This window comes from Bactrocera latifrons, unplaced genomic scaffold (assembly GCF_001853355.1).
Source record: "Bactrocera latifrons isolate USDA-ARS-PBARC rearing strain unplaced genomic scaffold, ASM185335v1 scaffold_1, whole genome shotgun sequence".
Taxonomy (NCBI): domain Eukaryota; kingdom Metazoa; phylum Arthropoda; class Insecta; order Diptera; family Tephritidae; genus Bactrocera; species Bactrocera latifrons.
This window is the reverse complement of record NW_017534407.1, coordinates 3,338,768-3,357,878: the sequence shown is the minus strand read 5'-3', so window position 1 is coordinate 3,357,878 and position 19,111 is coordinate 3,338,768. Positions and strand designations below refer to the sequence as shown.

Genomic DNA, 19,111 nt, shown 5'->3' with positions numbered 1-19,111 from the left:
GCTCGACTCGATCCAATAAAGCTGAACTTTTTTCAAAAAGTGTACCGTAAACAGATCTCTTTAGACATGCTTGATTGCTTCATAGCGCGAATTCCGGTTTTATGAGTTTAACAAGCAAAAAAGTCAGCAATGCAATCGGATTTCAGTCGATTAAAGAGATAAAACCAAATTCGCTGAAGGAGCGGAAGGCCATCCGACAAAGTGCTAATGAAAAATGTTTCGAGGACTGGTTGAAATAAGTATATTAGATCTGCTGGGAGTTACTATGAAGGCGACAAAATAAATTAGTAATTAAATATTTTGCCTTCCATTGTACAATATATAAGAGCTCTTAAAACATTTTACAGTGCAAGGTTTGTTATGCACAAAACATGATTTCGAAAATATTTTTTTGGAAACGAAAAAAATTAATAAATAAACTTTTGCCTAGTTCATCAACCATTCTTCAGAGTTACTGCCACTAAGAACTCATACAAATGCATTCGTTAAGCATATATGTCTCGAAATTTACGAGACTCACGAGAAAACTGCTCAGCCGTTAGCTAACTGCTAGTTTGCTGCTGGCCAATATGGATTTTTTTCTACACTACGAAACTAACATTTAGGCACCAATTGAATATTTTGCTTCCACATTCACTTAACACGCATTACCGTTATAGTTACTGTTATGTTTATGTTTGGTTTATTTTTTTCATTTAACATAACTTAATTGTTTTCGTAATAATTGCACTTACAACTAGATTTATTTTTTTATTTACTGTATGGGAGTATACATATGTCTGTATGTGTGTCAAGTACAGGCATATACGTATGTCTTGCAAATTTTATAAATTACTTGCGTTTGCATGTTACACTTTCATTACAAATGCATGGAAATCGTCTTGTTGCACTTTGCTACTACGCATTTGCTACGCCAACAACAGCGGCAACAACGCTTTGTTGCAATAATCCCACAAGGCGCGCCAGCAACTCGAAGTCCTTGCAGTTTATCCTTGACAGCTTCACCAACTCATTGCCAAACAAAGTGTGAAAGTATAGTAGCTTGTCGTTGCCACTGTCCATTGTTGTTGCGCTACATTACAACCGCTTGACTGCGTAAATCGGCAGTCGTCTAACGCCAATCGTCAATCTCGCCACATTCGCCTCGCCTTCACCTGACCTCAGCTGCCATTACTTCATTGACTTTCAAGCTCACCGCAGCAAGTGCTGCGCCAACAACCCAACCAAGCCCCGCAACTGCGTCTCGCTACAGCGCCCTCCTGCACATCCTCCACCCCCCAACAACACATTCAGAAACAATGACTGCGACGCTTCGAAACCGTGTCCTACGACGATTTCTTGCCACTGCCGCTGCCGCCGCTAATGCCCGCACCTTTGGGTGCGCGCGACTTTTTCACCAGGAAGCACGTCAAAAACTCTATGGATGATGTGGGCTTCTGCAAACTCTCGTCCGATGACGAGTTGGCGCCCTCCATGCACTTGGCATGCAAACGATAGCCGCCCTCAGCGGATTTCCCTTTGGCCGCCATTGCGCCTGACGTCGGTTCATCGCCGCGTCGATAGTAATTCTTGCAACACTTCTTCGACAAATTATACATTTGCACCGTATTGTCGATGCCGTCAGCTTCATTACGCTTACCAACGCCGCCGCCCTTACCATTGCCATCTTCATCATTGGAATTCAGCAGCGACGTATACTTTTGGCGACTGGCGGCCGAAGTGCTTGCGCCACTGCCATAGCGCTCGGTGTACGCATTATCTGTACCCATACCACCGGTGCCAGCATCCAGCGCGCCACTAGCACCACTGCGTCCACCACCATTGCCCGTCTCATCAGTGGTGTCCGTTTCGTCACCCTCCGCCGTGGCGGTTAGATTGTTTTGTGTTTCGAAGACGAATTTGTGTGAGCGACAGCGTTGCGAACGCTCATTCTCCATCCAGTCGGTGCTGGCGGGCAAGGACAATTGTATGGTGGGCGTGCGATAGTATTGGCGATGCGGATGGAAGCCCAGCCCAAAGTCGTCCATGTACGACTGTGAGTTGAGGTTATCGAGCTCATCGGCTACGCTCAACAAAAACGGAAGTGTTGACATTTTCAAGCGTCGGTTGTTATCGTCGCTGCCGTCGTTGTTGCCTGCGTTGTGGTTGTAGGCGCCTTTCCTGCTGCTTATGGTGTGGCTGGCTGTGCTGCCGCTGCCGCTGTCGCCACAATAGTTAGGCTGACAATGATTCTGCTGTCGTTAGTGTTTACGTTGCCTTTCAAATATTTACTTGCGAAAGTAAGCCGTTTAAAATGCCAACAAATATACGCACAACCGCTAAGTGTAAGAAAAAGATTTCACCGCAGAGTTATACCTAAGCTCCAGCGCTTACTAAGTGGAAACGCTTTCTACTTCCTAGACGCTGCCTAAAACTATTCAATGCATTTCACACATATGTTGTTTGTAGATTTTCGCGACTTTTTTTTTGTCGAAGTCAGAGAATATTGTCTGTATCTGGAGTCAAATTTATTTGCACAACATGCACGTTGTTTACACCACTTACACGTAACTTATTTTATTTTATTTAGTAGTTTGTTTAACTTTATAACTGAATTTGTTTTTCAGCAGCACTTTACTTCAGCTACTTTGCCTTGATGCTCCCAATTTGCGGTCTCGGCCTGCACTTCTGCTTGCTTGCTTGCAGCAAGTGCTGTTTGCCCTAGTGCGTTGTTGTTGAACTGTTATTGGACCGTTTGTTCTACCCGCTGTTGCGAACTGCTCTCGTTCGTTGGTTGCCACAAACTGAAACTTGCCACAAATTGCTGGCTTGGGAAATGTGCATGCGACACACGAAACTCCTTCGTGAGTGCACGATAAACCTAGACACATATATGTATATGTAAGATTGTGTCGTACTCGGTTGGCATTGCGGATATTCCTGTGAGGCAACAGCAGTTGCAACAACATCTAGTTGTCTATGTCGATAACAATAAGAGAGCACAGAGAACACAAATGCCAAACACAACACAATAACTAGAGTATAGCCAACGTTATTATAGGATGTACTGTGGTTGTCTTCTATTTTGAAAAGCTTTTATTTGAAATAAATTTAAAGAGTTCAATTTATTGTTGCTCTAAAGTTAAGTTCGGCATTCAACATGAAGTGTCCTGTAGACTCGAATTCGTATACTATAAATATCAGCTAAGTTTTTGCCCTTAGAATATCTCATACTTATATATAGGGCTTTCTAGTTAGAATCAGAAGCCATCTAATAACTAAGTGACTCTAATAATACAAAAGGCATATCAATCACTAATTTCGTCATTCATGTCACAAAACACATTACCCTCACAATTTAAAAAAGGCATTTTTCGAAGATTTCTAAACCAGCCCTTAGCGTAAGCTTCAACTAATCTTCAGTTAGTATGTCCAAACAACCATTATTTGAGAGGTTTTAATTATAACTAATTTCACAACATAATGCGTTTGCAAATATAGAAGCTCTTTGCAGAACAATCAACTGAATAAAACAAATATTCGAAGCATTTATAAATTGCCTAACTGATTTTAGTTTACTTCATTTATGGGTCAAGTTTATGAGCTAAATTTTTCACATATCGGAAAGGAATTAACTTCCCAAAGTTTAGCCATTCTTGTCATCGAATATATTCTCCCCTAAATTCAAAAATAACATAATTCGAAAGTTTCCAAGCCAGGCTTTCATGTAAGATTCAGCTAAACTCAAGATAGAAGAATAATGGTTACCGACCGATCTCACATATTGGAAAAGAATTATCCTTCAAAAGTTCTAGTCATTCTAGTCAACCATTACATTCCCTCTTCAATACATAAATAACATTATTCGCAAGACAAGACCTTAACGTAACATTGTAACCTTAAACTTAAGCTAAACTAAAGAAAAAAAAAAGTACTTGTAGTTGCCGAGCGACATCTCACATACTAGACAATAATGATATTTCGAAAGTGAAGTCATTCTTGTCACCGAATACGTTCCCTCTTCGATGAATAAATAGTATTATTCACAAGTTTCCAGACCAGACCTTAATGCAACTTTCAGCAAAACTCAAGATAGAAGAATTGTGGTTGCCGACCGCTTTTGCTCATTTTCAAGATAATGTCATCTACCAAATTTGGTTTCAATTGTTCTAAAAGGTCCGGAGTTATGTATGCGGTTTCAAACAAAATTGGGGCGGTGCCACGCCCAACATTAACAGTATTGTATCATATTGTGGAGCTTAGTTAAGGCACTTTATAAATTTTTGTGAGACTGGTCCTATTACGCCCATCTACAGTTTCGTAAGCGGTGCGGATTCAAACTTCATCCAGATATGTCAACTTTTACCCAAGTTACAGCTTTCACGGAGGGACGGACGGACAGACAGACAGACTCTCTTCATCCTGTTAGTTTATACTATATATATATAATGATATTGATATTATCGGCCTCAGCACCCGCGTCGTTAGTTCTGCTTTCTCTAGACTGAACAAGGAAGCAAAGCAGGTGGATCTGGCAGTGAACGAGCGCAAGACGAAATATCTCTTGTCATCAAACAAACAGTCGTCGCACTCGCCAATTGGCTCTCAGTCACTGTTGAAAGTCATAACTTTGAAGTCGTAGATAATTTCGTCTATCTTGGAACCAGCGTAAACACCACCAACAATGTCAGACTGGAAATTAAACGCAGGATAACTCTAGCCAACAGGTCACAGGCTTGGACGGTGACAACAACTGATGAGTCGACGTTGCGAGTTTTCGAGAAAAAAGTTCTGCGAAAGATTTATGGTCCTTTGCGCGTTGGCCACGGCGAATATCGCATTTGATGGAACGATGAGCTGTATGAGATACATGACGACATTGACATAGTTCAGCATATTAAAAGACAGCGGCTACGCTGGCTAGGTCATGTTGTCCAAAAACACTCCAGCTCTGAAAGGAAGGGGAAGACCTCCACTCCGTTGGAAGGACCAGGTGGAAAAGGACCTGGCTACGCTTGGAATATCCAATTGCCGCCACGTAGCGAAAAGAAGAAACGACTAGCACGCTGTGGTTAACTCGGCTATAATCGCGTAAGCGGTGTCTACGCCAATTAAGAAAAAAGAAGATATATAACCCTATACCTATCCCGATTATTTCGAGGTGATACAAACAACCGTGAGATGAAAAAACTAATATACCCTACTATTGTAAGAGTATACAAATTTAAATTGCTATATCATAATATCTTCCTATATCTTTTATGTGCTGGCGTGGTATAAGAATCTTTTTAGTGGGAATTTAACTCTGACTTATATTAGCAATATAAAAAAGTAGGAGACAGTACCAAAAGTGACCGCTCTGACAATGAGGGTATAAATTGCGATAGCATACATACTCTCTGAAAATATTGCGAATACATTTCTCTACTCTCTTTGTATCTCCCATTTTCACTATAAAAGTCATTTTCTCTTTATCTCTCTCAGACTTGTATGCTCATATTCCTTAACTTTGTAGTCCTTACGCTCAGAAAATACTCACACCAAACACCCACTCGCAGCTTCGGTTTGCTCACAATCAACACTTCGTTGTAAAGAGGAGCACGCGAGCGTATGCGTTACTTTATATAAGAATGACTTCTAGCTCTCTCTCTTGCTCTCAAATTCGCTCGCTTTCGCTTGTTTTTTTTTTTTAAATAATTTTCACTCTCTCCCTTGTTTACTGCCATATATTAACTTCGCGTTTGCTGCGAAGAAAGCGTGTCGAGTGGCGAGTGCGTTACAGCGCTGCACTTTGCAGACTCATTAACTGCAACACGAAATCGCAATAGGATCGTGTGTGTACAAGAAGACGTATGCGGGGTGTAGCGGTGAATTGTTTTGGTTTTTGTTGCAGCTGCAACAAAGGCGCGGCACTTTGGCGGGAAGCGCATCGCTGAAGGACGTTGAGAGAGGGTCAGCGTTAGCCCTCGTGGCTTTCGCACTCGCGTGAGGATAGCGCTGAGGCAAAGCAGCATTGGTTGTAATAAGGGCGCGTGTACCCAGACTTTCGGTTAGAGAAAGGTGTGCGTGACTGCAGTGAAAGGCTGCAGTTTTGATGGTACGTGTGTGTGTGTGTGTGTGTTTTCCCCACATATGACTGTGCGGATATAATGTGTGAAAAGTAAATCGTAAATGCAAACATAACTATTTTTCTGATTCATGAACTTTTTATACATATTTGCTTTTCGCATTAAAAAGGTGCCTCCAAAGAAAAGTGCAAATAAATTTATATGCATCAGTATGGTAGTGAAATCATTTGTAGATAGGTAAATATGTGAACACTTTTTAAATAACATTCGAAAATAAAGAAAAACTATATTAATATAGCTGAATAATATTTGCCAAAATGAAATGGGTTACAGCGTGTAGAATATAGTATGTCTAACTGCCGATTGCATATTTTACTTCTGATATGGTTATTGCACTCGTCCACATTATTTAAGTAAATATTTACAAACTTCAATATGAATGGTATACATGGAACAAATATATATAATTAATATATTGTAAATTCAAAGCAACATTTTTTATCATTTAGAACATAAAACGAACTCATTTGGCCTCTTTGCGGAGGCTTCGCTCACTTCTGTTCAACTAGGCCCTACTTACTACTTATTATAAAAACCCATTCGCTGTTACTGTTTAGCGTCAAAGGGATTCCCTAGTGGTATTTCCCTTGACCTAACATATACATACTTGTTTGCTTATATAAATGCTTTACGTGTTTAACAGGATTTACCAAACTTCACAGCGAATTAGTTAATTCTTTCAATATGTCTTCAATTGACTCATAACGGTTCCTCGGAGTGGTCGTTCATTGAATAGCCAGGTACTACACGGAGCTGAATCAGAAGGACACGAAGGTTGCAGCGTGATATTGGTTGAAAATTTGGGAAAGAAAAAATTCACAAAGAATCAAGACAATTGCGACGTTGCTTTATAGTGGTGCATAAACCACCAAAACCAAAGAGTTGAGTCCGATCTCTTTTTACGAAAGCTTCGCTCCAATGGCGATCAAATAGTATTTCCCGTTGATAGTTTGGCCGGTCGAAAGTAATTCGAAGTAAACCACATTTCGCTAATCCAAGAAAACTGTCAACATAATCTTGATTTTTGACCTGCTTTGACGTGGTTTTTCGGCTTTGACTTCCCTTTGCCACGATATTCGGCAGACTGATCATCTGTTTCCGGTTCGTAAGCTAAGATCCAAAACTCTGCGTCAGTAATAATAAGTTCATGACATCATAGCAGTCGGAAAGCATTATGGATTTAAGCGCGAAATTTAAATTAAAAAGTCTTACTATTTTTAACCACAATGCTATATAGATCTACATTTTTATTGGGCTTGGATCCAGTTAGGTAGAACTGAAGATGCGGATGTAATTAGGAAAAAACTTACATTCATTTTGTTTTCAGATTTTGTAGAGAAATGGCAAAATACCAAATTGAGATAGTATTTCTCTAACTTTTTAAACCAGCTGCCTGAATTTGGTATACCATATTTATGTACATTGAATTCAAAAATTACAATTTTCCTATGTAGCAATGTAATATTTACAGATTTCTCAACTCCCTTATAATAACAAAATTCTATAGAAAGGATTTACTGAAATCAGATGAAATGCTTTGTGGGAAATATATCCATGATTGGGTACTGCAAGAAGACAGTGATCCAATACATACTAAGAGACACTGTACTCAATGGAAACAAGAAAATCATATTGTTACTTTAAATTAACCATCACGTTCTCCAGACGCCTATCCAATAAATAATGTTGTGGGGCTTTAATTAAAGCTAAAATATTAAGAAAACCTTTCACAAAAATAAAATATTTCTCTGTCCTGTCGAAAATGCGAAAAACCGTTTGCATTTTCAAAGATGTCAAAGATTTTAAGATATAATAGAGATCACAGCAATTATGGAATAAACATCAGCTATAACAAAACAATGTATTGTTGGACATGAGAAGGATAAGAAAGTAAGTTTGTACCAAACATCGTGAAATAATTTATTTTTGTAGAAGTTAAAAAAAGCTGTATATTTGCATTTTTCATTTAAATTTTGAGGTAATGTGAATGCAAAAGTTATGGATCTTTTCATTACCTATAGTTTTGCCTAATAATTCAACTATGAACTTCCTCTTCCAACGAAAATTATTTGTTCTTTTATTTTTTGTATTTTATATTCTTCTTCCCATTTCCAATGGGCTTCATCCCACAGTAATTTTTTTGCCTTTGAATGGAAATTTTCTCGAAAAAAAAAATTTCCGCAAAATTATCTCGATTAGTTATAACTGCTGTATTTAATAATATACAAAAGAGTAAAGTAAAATTTTAAAAAGTTTTCTTCTTCTTTGAATCATTTGATATCATCATACTTTTCCGTCAGCTATTCTGTAAAAACAAATGTCTGTCATTATGTCTTCACATATTCCATGCACAAGTTAAATCAAATAAAATTGTAGCACAAACGGATCTAAAATAGATTTTGACCGATTAGCTTGTATGACAGATACATGCTGTAGTTGTCCAAAATCAGTCATTCTTACAAATATCAGATTTTGGGAAGGACTAGTTCACGTATATATAGACATAGCGACGGACATGTCTAAATCATCAAGAATAAGCCATTACTTGACAGGCAATTTCATCCGTGCAATTCTAAATCGACTCAAATCGTCTCTTTGATACTATTCTGGGTGTTGCAATCTTCGTGGCGAACTTGACAAGGCAAATATATATTGAATGACTAAAAAGATGAGAAACTCGAAACGGATCATATTTTACCATACAAGTATGAAGCTGAGTCGTTCAAAAAATTATTTCCACAAATTGAAGAAAAAACTCAGTACTACTTTATTATAATGATAGTCTCAATCAGATAATCACATAGAGACAAGTAACACTGTCACCCATACCATAACACTGGAATTTTTCCAACACCCAACAAAAAATCACGGCAAAGTGAGATTATTATTTTTTTAAGAATACAAGGTGCGTTCCAAAGTAAACAGGACTTTTTGAATCTAGCGCCCACTGGTGGCGACATCTATGCGTACATCAGAATCTGTTATCTTTATCGATTGTCCAGTGAGAATTTCATGACATTTCATAGATTGCAAGTGAAGTTATTAGTTTTAAGTGTCAGAATGTTTGTGTTATTGGTGCGAAAATGAGCTGCGAACAAAGAGCCAACATTAAATTTTGTTTTAAAATTGGTAAAAGTTTTACCAAAACGTTTCAATTGATGAAACAAGTTTATGGCGATGATTGGCTATTCCGTAACAGAGTGCACGAGTGGTTTTAACCTTTTAAAGTGATCGTGAGGACATACATGACGAACAACATGTGGGCCAATCAAAATCCGTGATCACCGGAAATTCCATCGAAACTGTGCGTGAATTTATCAAAACTCCAAACATCTATTTATCGCATTTTTACCGAACATTTGGGCTTAAGAAATGAGTGTGCACGATTTGATCCGCACAAATTGACTGACAACCAAAAATTGCTCAAAATCCAACATTCGAAGGACATCGTCAAAGTGGTAAAAATCACATTTTAACTATTAACCACTCCCCGTATTCACCTGATATGGCACAGTGCGATTTCTTCCTTTTCGGAAAAATGCATTTSCCCATAAAAGGAAAGCGTTATGCAGACGTAGATGCCATCCAAAAGGCAACGGCATACTGGCAACCATAACGGTCAACGAGCTAAAACACTCGTTCGACATTGGACCGTGCGAAAGGCTGAACTGAAGCAGAAGGAGACTATTTTGAATAAAATAAATTGATTTTGCCGGAAAAGCAATTGGTTCTGTCTTTTTTTTTAATACTTGTTTACTTTGGAACGGACTTTAAATTTTAGTATAAAAAATTTAAATTTTAAGCGAGCTTGCCTAAACTATCGATATAATATTATATCTCATAGTTTCAGGAAATCCAAGTTTCATTTCAATATACATATTAAGTATTTCTTTCGGAAGACTAAACAGTGCGGGCATGAATGGATTTTGATTAAGCACAGCTTTTAGGCTAACAAGGCCTTGTATAGTATTACTCTAAGCAACGCTATAAAAACCTTTTTCGTTATTCACTGTTGACTGCTGAGTTCACTCCACTCATTAAAATGAATCCCATTTTAAGTACTCCAAATGGAATCCTTTATCTTCCTTTTCCTTCTTCTCATTGTAAACCAGCGGCATACATTAATGTATCCAACACAACTAAAATATTCAAAGTGATTTTTAAAATAAACATGCATTCGTGGAAAATATACACACAACATTTTAATAGTTAGTGTGTGAAATGGTACTTTATTATATATATACATATATGTATGCAAATGTGTGAATATACTAGCATGCACTTGCTTTCACTTAGTCTGACATAGAATGGAGAAAGCGAGAAAATGTGTGCAGAAATCCAGCTAACGGAGTTAACAGAGCAAATGCACCCAAAACTGCACTGCATTTCCTTACCAAAAACAATGACAAAACAACAAAAATACTAAACAAATCACATGAAGTCGGATAAGAACTGGAAGGAAACTTACTGCTGGACGCCAGACTGTCTAACCAAATGAGCGCTCAAAACAAAGAAAGTGTTCCGAGGGGCTTTTGGTTGAGCAAATTTAACTGCAGATACCTGAAAACCCGCATGCAGTTGGGCTAACGGTGCATATGTCCGAATTGCCAAAGGCAAAAGGCAAAAGACAAGTGAGGTGCAGGGAAATGACATAAATCTTTCAGAATTATGTGACACACTTTACGGCCATTGTGCCGAATGGCGATGGCTAAACACTCGACAAATATATATATGAATACCCACAAACACACATACACACACACACTAAACCACTGAAGTAAAGTACAGTGGCACTGAGTGCTGGACGCTTTTGCCAAGCGCTGGCTGTCATTGTTATTGTTGTCAGTTTTTGTTAGTAATCGTTGGTAAAGTGGCATTTGTTGTTGCACTGGTGCGTGTCACCGAGTTGATGTCCCCTTAAGGAGACACACTTGCATTTGCAATTGTGGATTGTATGTGCCTGTGTGCATGTGCTTCTGGCTTCATAAATACTCGCTTGCCGTTACAATTGTGCCTTGCGGCCGTGCTTCGTTCGAATGACTGATTGTCTGTCTGTCTGTTATCCTGTCTATTTGCTCGCCTGTCTGTCCAAATGCCGATTCTGACTGTGATTGCAATGGCTTGGAAGTGAATGAATGCGTGCGTGCTGGCTTTATAGGAATTTCTGAATCTATGGTTTAGTGTATATGTATGTATTTATAAATGTACGTGTTATTGTGCATATATGTTTGTGTAAAAGTGCACTTCGGGCGTTACTTGCCCCCAATTCATTTGTGCTGGTGCACTTACTTGTATGCACCAGCAGGCGGTTGGGCACAATGAACGCACTGCCCGGCTTTTGGCTGGTTTACAGAGCGTATGAGTAACCAAAGTGGAGAAAGAGGAAAAAAGAGCAGAAGCGCATAATTGGCACAATAAAATCGCATTTTGTGGTTGTTGCTTTAGTTGATTGTGGATAATAGGGGCGCATCAATGAAAATGCTGGTTGTTGTTTTGGTTTTTCATACCATTTGCGGAGTATGCCACAAGTAGTGAGGTTTTTAGTCAATGATTTGGTGGTTGAGAGTGGAAGTGAATTGCACATTTACATTTCTTTATAATTTTATAACTTTTATTTTCGAAACAAGTTTGTTAAAAAAGCATAAAGCTGCGTCTTCACATCTTTATGCAATGAAATTTGTGTCTTTTGTGAGACCCCCTTTTGATGACGACCCCTGCAAAGATAATAAAAACTATGATTTGCGAGCATGCACTTGAAATGTCCGATGGATGAACGACTTGCCACAATTCGCATCAAAGCGAAGTTCTTCAACATATCGCCGATTTGTGACCACGCGCCGACGGAAGAGAAGAACGATATGACCAAAGATGTCTTCTATTAGCGCTTGGAGCCCACCTATGAAACTGCCCCGCCACGTTGTCAAAATGGTGTTTGACGACTTCAAGGCCAGGGTGTGAAGAGAAGTTATCTTTGGAACAACAGTCGGGTAAATCTCCAAATGCTTTGACGCTGGTTGGCTTCGGTTATCTGAAGTACTAGATTTCAGCATAAAAAAATGCATTAAGCTACTTGGCTATGTCCGGATCGAAAACCCACCAATCAGATCAATCATGTTAGATGTGCGTACGCTCCGAGGTTCTACCATTAACTCAGACCACTATCTTGTTGCAGCCAAGATACGCCTCCGCCTCTGTGCAGATAACAACGCACGTCAAACATAAGGAAGGTTCGACATCTACACGATTTTCAAACTCGACTTACACTCCTGACAGCATTAATCAGCAACTGGATATTAGAGAACTGTGAGGCGGTATTTCAAGTTTCTTAGGTATAGTTGCGAAAGAATTCATTGGTGTTCGAAAAAATAAAAGAACAGCTGGTAAGATGAGAAGTGCCGTATGGCAGTGGAGAGAGAACAGACTCACAGACGAATGAACCAATATTAAATTATTTACAGTTATGATCTCGACTATTTAAGTAACTAATTAGCCATTCTTTATCCACTTCTGAATATAAAAAATCTTTTTTATTTTTGCTTTTGCATATACATACATATGTATATTGTATTTTTGTATTTTTAAGAATTTTTTAGCTTAGTGGAATGGACACACACAAATTTAACGCTTTTTTTCCGAAACCCTGTTTTCAGAGCTGGTGAAAAAATATCTTCAAAACGACTATACTGGTTAATTTGAAAAATTTACACGAAAGATATATTATATTTGCCAAGAAATGATCGAAGTATTAAACTGTAGAAAATAATTTCGATTTTTAAGTCACTCTAAAATGTAAATTTTTGTCTAAAAATCGGACTTTTGGGAAGCCATTTCGTCAAAAATCAAAATTTTTAGTTGCTTTTCAATCATTCGCTGTTCTAAAGCATAATAATAACAAAATATTTTGATTTTTGGATTTGAGGTAGTTTTAAGAAGAAAAATCTTCCTCCGTGCGAGATACACTTTTTCGGAGGTGCTAATGGTGTTCGGCTATAGAATCTTGGTAATCCAGAGTTTTTAAAAATTAATCACCAATTTGTTAATTATATTCAATTCTGTATGTCAGCATTATTTGATTTATATTTTAAATCAAATGACTGCTCAATAAAAAATAAAAATAAAAAACGTATTTCCTCTGGATATAACCACTTAAAAGTAATGACAACTTAGATCGGCTTTGTCTGTGTAAGCGCTCATGGAATTGTCGAAAAAGCCAATTCAGAACTACATATTCCCGCGCTGAGGTGTAGATTAGATTTAAATTTCGTTGGTATCTAAGCACCATAATATTACTTTATATTACCAGCTTAAGAGAAGTCGCCTACATATAGTGAGCCAATCTCTTCACTTTTACAAGGAATGAATAAAATTCACAATTTTGTGAAATTATTATTATGAAACCGAAACTTTTTTCTTACTTGTATGTGAACTTTTTTAATGTTTTTTTAATTCACGTTTGGTGGATGTATTTGAGTCTCTTAAAAAATGTTTTACAATTTTCCAAAAACAGAATAATCAGTATTCTAAAATAATGCTTAAAATTATGCTTTATTTGACGTTGTATGAAAGAAAATTAGTTTTAAGCGAAGAAACCGCAAAGACCAAACGCTAAAGAAGTATTTAGTAACAAACAGAAATCAGTGTTTTCAGATTCCAATTTTAACTTACCCGGATTGATAGAAAAACAACATTTTTCCATATTTTAATACAAATTTCCTATAACGACTTCAAAACAGACTGCTAAGCTAATGAAACGATGCCAAAGCTTAATAAAATTTTGGATATATTTGTTAGAGGATTCGACTGGGATATTCTACTGTGCTTTCAGAGAACCTTGATTTTTCACTTCCGACGTCATATTCATAATCCATCGTCCTGTCACTAGTCTTCAGACATTTGATGAAGCATCATTTTTGCAATCTCTATTCGACGTCACTTTTCCGAATGATTGTGGATTTTGGTACGAGCATATCATTGACATGTTTCATAATGAAAACATTTACCAAAATGTGTTGAGTTGAGTAATAAAAATTGATGAGAACTCTCGATAACACTCTGATGCCAACATGATGATTTTTAAGTAATCTTTCTTTAACTTAATTTTCATTAACAAAGGTGCTAAATGCGGGGGTTATCAAAGTTATTTTGTTAAAGTAAGCTACCTATATATAGGTATAGTTCTAAAAACATTTTTAACGATTTTGTAGCCTGATTCCATTGGAGACATAAAATTTTAAGTAAGCTCCTTTTTTCTATGGTAAGAATCGCCAGAAAAACCATTCGTTGCCAGCACTCACATAAAAAAAATGGTAAATCTATAAAAAAATATATATCCATTCGCTACGCTCGCATAATTTTCTTTTTTTTTCTAGATGACTAACTAAATTTGAAGTATCACTTATTAAGATCAAGAACAACACCAGTCTGTAAATTGAAAAACCTCTCGAAATAAGCTAATTTATCCCAAATGCTCTGTGGAATATTTTAAACAGATCATTGCAGAAAATTTATACCAAAACTGGTAGGCCAAAAATACTTAGACTTTTTAGTTTAAATTTCGCATGAACTGGTGCTTGAGAATCGACGAGATCAGAGTTAGAGATCTTATTGGCATCGTTGGAATATTGGAAACATCAGTGAAAACTCCTTTGAAAAATCATTTGGGCCTAAGAAAATTGAGAGCACGATTGTTTCCAAAATTTTTTGTAAACAGTATCGCATTAACGTCTGTGAAACAATGTTTTCCCACTACCAGTATATCGTTATCTCTGCTTACGTGCCTAAAACAGATGACCAGTCGGTCGAATATCATGGCAAAGGTAAGCCGAAACCAAACACATCTAAGCAGTTAAAAAAATCAAAGTTATCTTGATAGGTTTCTTCAATTATCGAGGTGTGATGCACTCCGAAAGCCTTCCGACCGACCCAGATATCAAGGACAAGGAATACTATTTGAGTGTTATGCGTTATTTGTGTGAAGCTATCCGTAAAAAAAGACCAGAAATATAGGCCGACAACACTTGAGTTTTACACCACTATAATGAACGGCGCATATTTAATTGATTCATTACGAATTTTTCCCAAAATGTTTAACCAAAATAGTGTCATAACCACCGTATTCGTCAGATTTAGTTCCGTGTGACTTCAGGCTATTCTGCAAACTCAAGCCGTTTTGAGTCAATTGAAGACATTAAACGTGAATCGCTACGCGCATTGACGGCTAATCCGGAAATTGACAACTACTTCGGAGATTGTTAAAACGTTTGGTCAAGTATATTGGGGCCAAAGTGAATTACTTTCAGGAGGACGATATAGATTTGGAAGAATATATTAAGAATTTTAAAATTATGAACAAAGTTTTACTATTTTATGCTCCACTATGATGGATTGGACAGCTATATGGATTTGTGACGAAATATTTCGAAGACTTGTGTAACTGAATCCAAATTATTTATCAATTTCAATCGACTTAAATAATACAAAAGTTCTAAGGCATTTATATATACATATTTATATATATATATATACATATATGCAGCTTAGAAACTCTCCAGAGCTGCATATTTAAATAAACTGGAGAGCACGGCCGGCACACTAACATGTTAATAAGAATGTAGAAACGAGATCAAAACAAAACCTGAGAAACAAATGAACAAGCCTGCAACGAATTAAACTAATAGCCTCTCAAATGGATTACATGCATTTTTAACGCCGATTTAACTTTCTAACACACATTGCAATACCAGCTTAGAGCCAGCAATGAGTAGTTCAACGAATTTAAGCAGCAAACGCCAAGCAAGTCAGAAGGAAAATCGAAGGAAGGAAATTTGAATACGAAAAAATGGAAAGTGAACGGAAAGTGAAAACCGCCGCAAAACCTTGAGCACTGTAACTGAGGGTCAATAAACGAACGCCATGAATTACACAAACCACAACAACAACTGCTAAGTAGCAAATAAAAACAAACAAGCGGCAACCACCCACCGAGGCGTATACTTAACGCGCCTTGGGACGGAAGACAAGTGCGCGGAGGAACTCAAGTAAAAATTCGCTGTGAAACAAGATTTTCCGAAATTTCAGCAAACAATGGCAAGCTAAACGAAACTAAATCATGCGAAGGCAACATCAACTGCTGAGTACATATTTATGTGAATGTGTTTGTGCAGCTTTAAAGACAAGTGTCAAAGTGGAAGAGCCAAATACACGTTTATTTTTGTTACATGTCCTACAAACATACACACATACATGTCGTAACTGCACTTGGCCGGCAGGGATGTGCTCTAGTTTCGAACTGTTGCGACTCTAGTGTCGCTTGCCATGTGAGCTACAACAAATTTAGAATTGTGATTTTCTAAGAAATGGAAATTCTGCCGCTTTACTGAAGTTCCCAATGAATGAATAGGATTAAAAATTAATCAGACTTTTTAAATGTTATGTTATGGTTTTTATTATTTAAAATTATTATTATCTTTTTTTTTATTTTTTTTTTATTGTCATTGAAAAAATATATGTCTTTTAATTTAATTTTTTCTCTTTAGTCACTATATAAAATATCTTATTTAATAGTGTAGTCAAAATTTTGAAAATTTTCAAGACCTAAATTGAAAGCTTGTTTCTTCGCTTCACCTTTTCCTACAGAGTATCTGAATAGCGACAAACGTATATGCTACTGTATAATGGTACTAATCTTGACCTAAATCGGTGATATGACTTACAAAGAGTGAATTTTATGCTGGCGCGGAGCATAACGTTTGTTCCTTAAGCGCTAAGACGCTGTGGGAAATAATGAGCGCCTCTGTGCATTAAACGAAGGTTAACGGTTAAAGCCGCGAAGAGCGCAAAAGTGCATTACAGTATTGAGACTCTCAAATTTTATTTGCATTTAATGAGTAATTCGAAATCGAAATCCACTTTTTATACAAAACTAGAGGACTCGTCCACGCTTCACTGTGACTGATATATAGATAATACTACTAATACCATCTCTATGATTTCTATTAGTTGGATTATAAGTATTAGTTAATGAGGTATAGCTTTTTTGTGAAGCAACCTGTATTAGTTAACAAAAAAATGGACCATAAAGCATTTCGTGTGTTAACAAAGCATTGCTCTTCTGGGAGAAAATACTGTTCATCGATGAAATGATATTTGCTAAGCTTAAAGAGCCGAAAGCTCTGTGCAAAGTGGGTGCTTCGCAAGTTCATAATCCAGCAAAAACAACGAATAACTTATTCTGAGAAGTGTTTGAGTGCTCTTTAATCGTAATAAAGCCGAATTTTTGCGTCGGTGTGTGACAAAAGATACATAGCTCCATCATTTCCCGCTGAAGTTCAATCGACAGTCATTCTAATGGACTGCTCGTGATCCTTTTTCGTCTTAAAAAGTCGGCTGGAAAGGTTATGACATCAACCTTTTCGTATGCCCGTGTTATAGTACATACTCAACGACTGATTACTGAGCCAGATATAATCTATTTCACTGCGTATTTGGTTGCAGATGTGAGGTTTTTTATTGTTTTTAATTTTTATTTTTTTGTTTTTGAGAAAATGAAATTCTCAAATGATTTTTACAAACATGAATTTTGAACAAATGCTTGTGATTTAAAATATATTTTGTATTTATGAGTTGTATTAAATTTTGATATAAAGAGATAAAAGATATCCTATATCCTTACCCTGGTTCTAAGCTACCCCTCCACCAATTTTCAGCCAAATCGGTTCATCCGTTCTCGAGTTATAAATGGTGTAACTAATACAACTTTCTTTTATATATATAGATTAAAATTTTATATAATATAATTTTGAGAGCTTTTATTTTGATGAATGTAAATTGGAGTAGTTGTAGGAACGATCCGCTTCTACTAAAAAACTTATACAATACACGATGAAGGGGGCTAAGATTGATAATTTTCTCTAGAAAAAGAAAAAATTAATCAATTTCTTTACTTTATCGGAGTTTCTAAGAATATATTTGAGTTATATACTCATATATTGACATTTTCCTAAAAATGTTCAAATTTTTAAAAACAACTTTTCACGCGTAAACCAACATGGGGTGATTACACTAAGAACTCGTGCTGTCGGCAAGAAAATAATAGAGGAGTTTTGAGCTACATAAAACTTGCAAGTAACGAACTTAAATTTTTAGTTTTTTGTAGACTTTTCACCAAATGGCACACTTGTTAAAGAGGTTAAATGTTGAATTTATGTTTAATAAATATTTTCACTATTCTACCAATTGAGTAAATTCCTTAGCACACTAAGGTGTAGTTTAGGGCAAAAAAAAATGTTTTAAATAATTTGTTTACCTTATACCTTAAAGAAACCAGAAATAGGATATTTCTTTCTTTCAACGATGGACCAGCGAACTTATAAAAACTACATGGGAAACGAAATACCTAAAACCGTCTTTAGTAATGGAACCTTTACTTGTTCAGTTTTATGTGATAGTTTTATGTTGTTTTATAAACTGAACAACGTATATTAAGTTTGCTACGAAAATTGGAGCAGACAGAAGACCATAACGGAGACCATATAAGGGCTACAAATGTATACCTAGAGGGGTTAGGTGGGCTTCAGAGGTACCAAAAAAGTTATGTTTACGATTTTTTTTTTTTTTTAATATAAGAAATCATATATTTAAAAAATATAATATGCTATATCAAAAGTACATATCTGAATAATATTTCCTGAAATTTCGATACAAAAATGTTGAAAATTCAGCCGTTGAGACCTATTTCCCTGGGTGTCTCACAAAAAAGTGCTCTCGCCGTGGACAGCATAACTTATTATTGGTTCATATAAAATTAAAAAACTGAGCATATATTGTGTTAGTACATATGCAAATCTCGTTTTTGAACGTTGAAAAATACTAAAAGTTCCTCTTTTCTCAGACTTTAAACAAAAAATTTAATTTTTGGTCAAATTTTCAGCATTTTTTTGGCAAAAAAAATAAGTTGTAATGGAAACAAGAAAAAATCCATCGTTCAATAAGTAGATAATATTATT

The 19,111-nt window shown here is 36.6% G+C and overlaps 1 protein-coding gene across 1 annotated transcript; it reads right to left on the bottom strand.

Moving 5' to 3' along the window:
- Positions 1-1,325: 1,325 nt before the first annotated feature.
- LOC108978699 lies at positions 1,326-2,099 on the bottom strand. Its single transcript, XM_018949100.1, has one exon. The coding sequence runs from the start codon at positions 2,091-2,093 to the stop codon at positions 1,326-1,328; it is 768 nt and encodes a 255-aa protein (XP_018804645.1). The 5' UTR covers positions 2,094-2,099.
- Between the last annotated feature and the right edge of the window lie 17,012 nt (positions 2,100-19,111).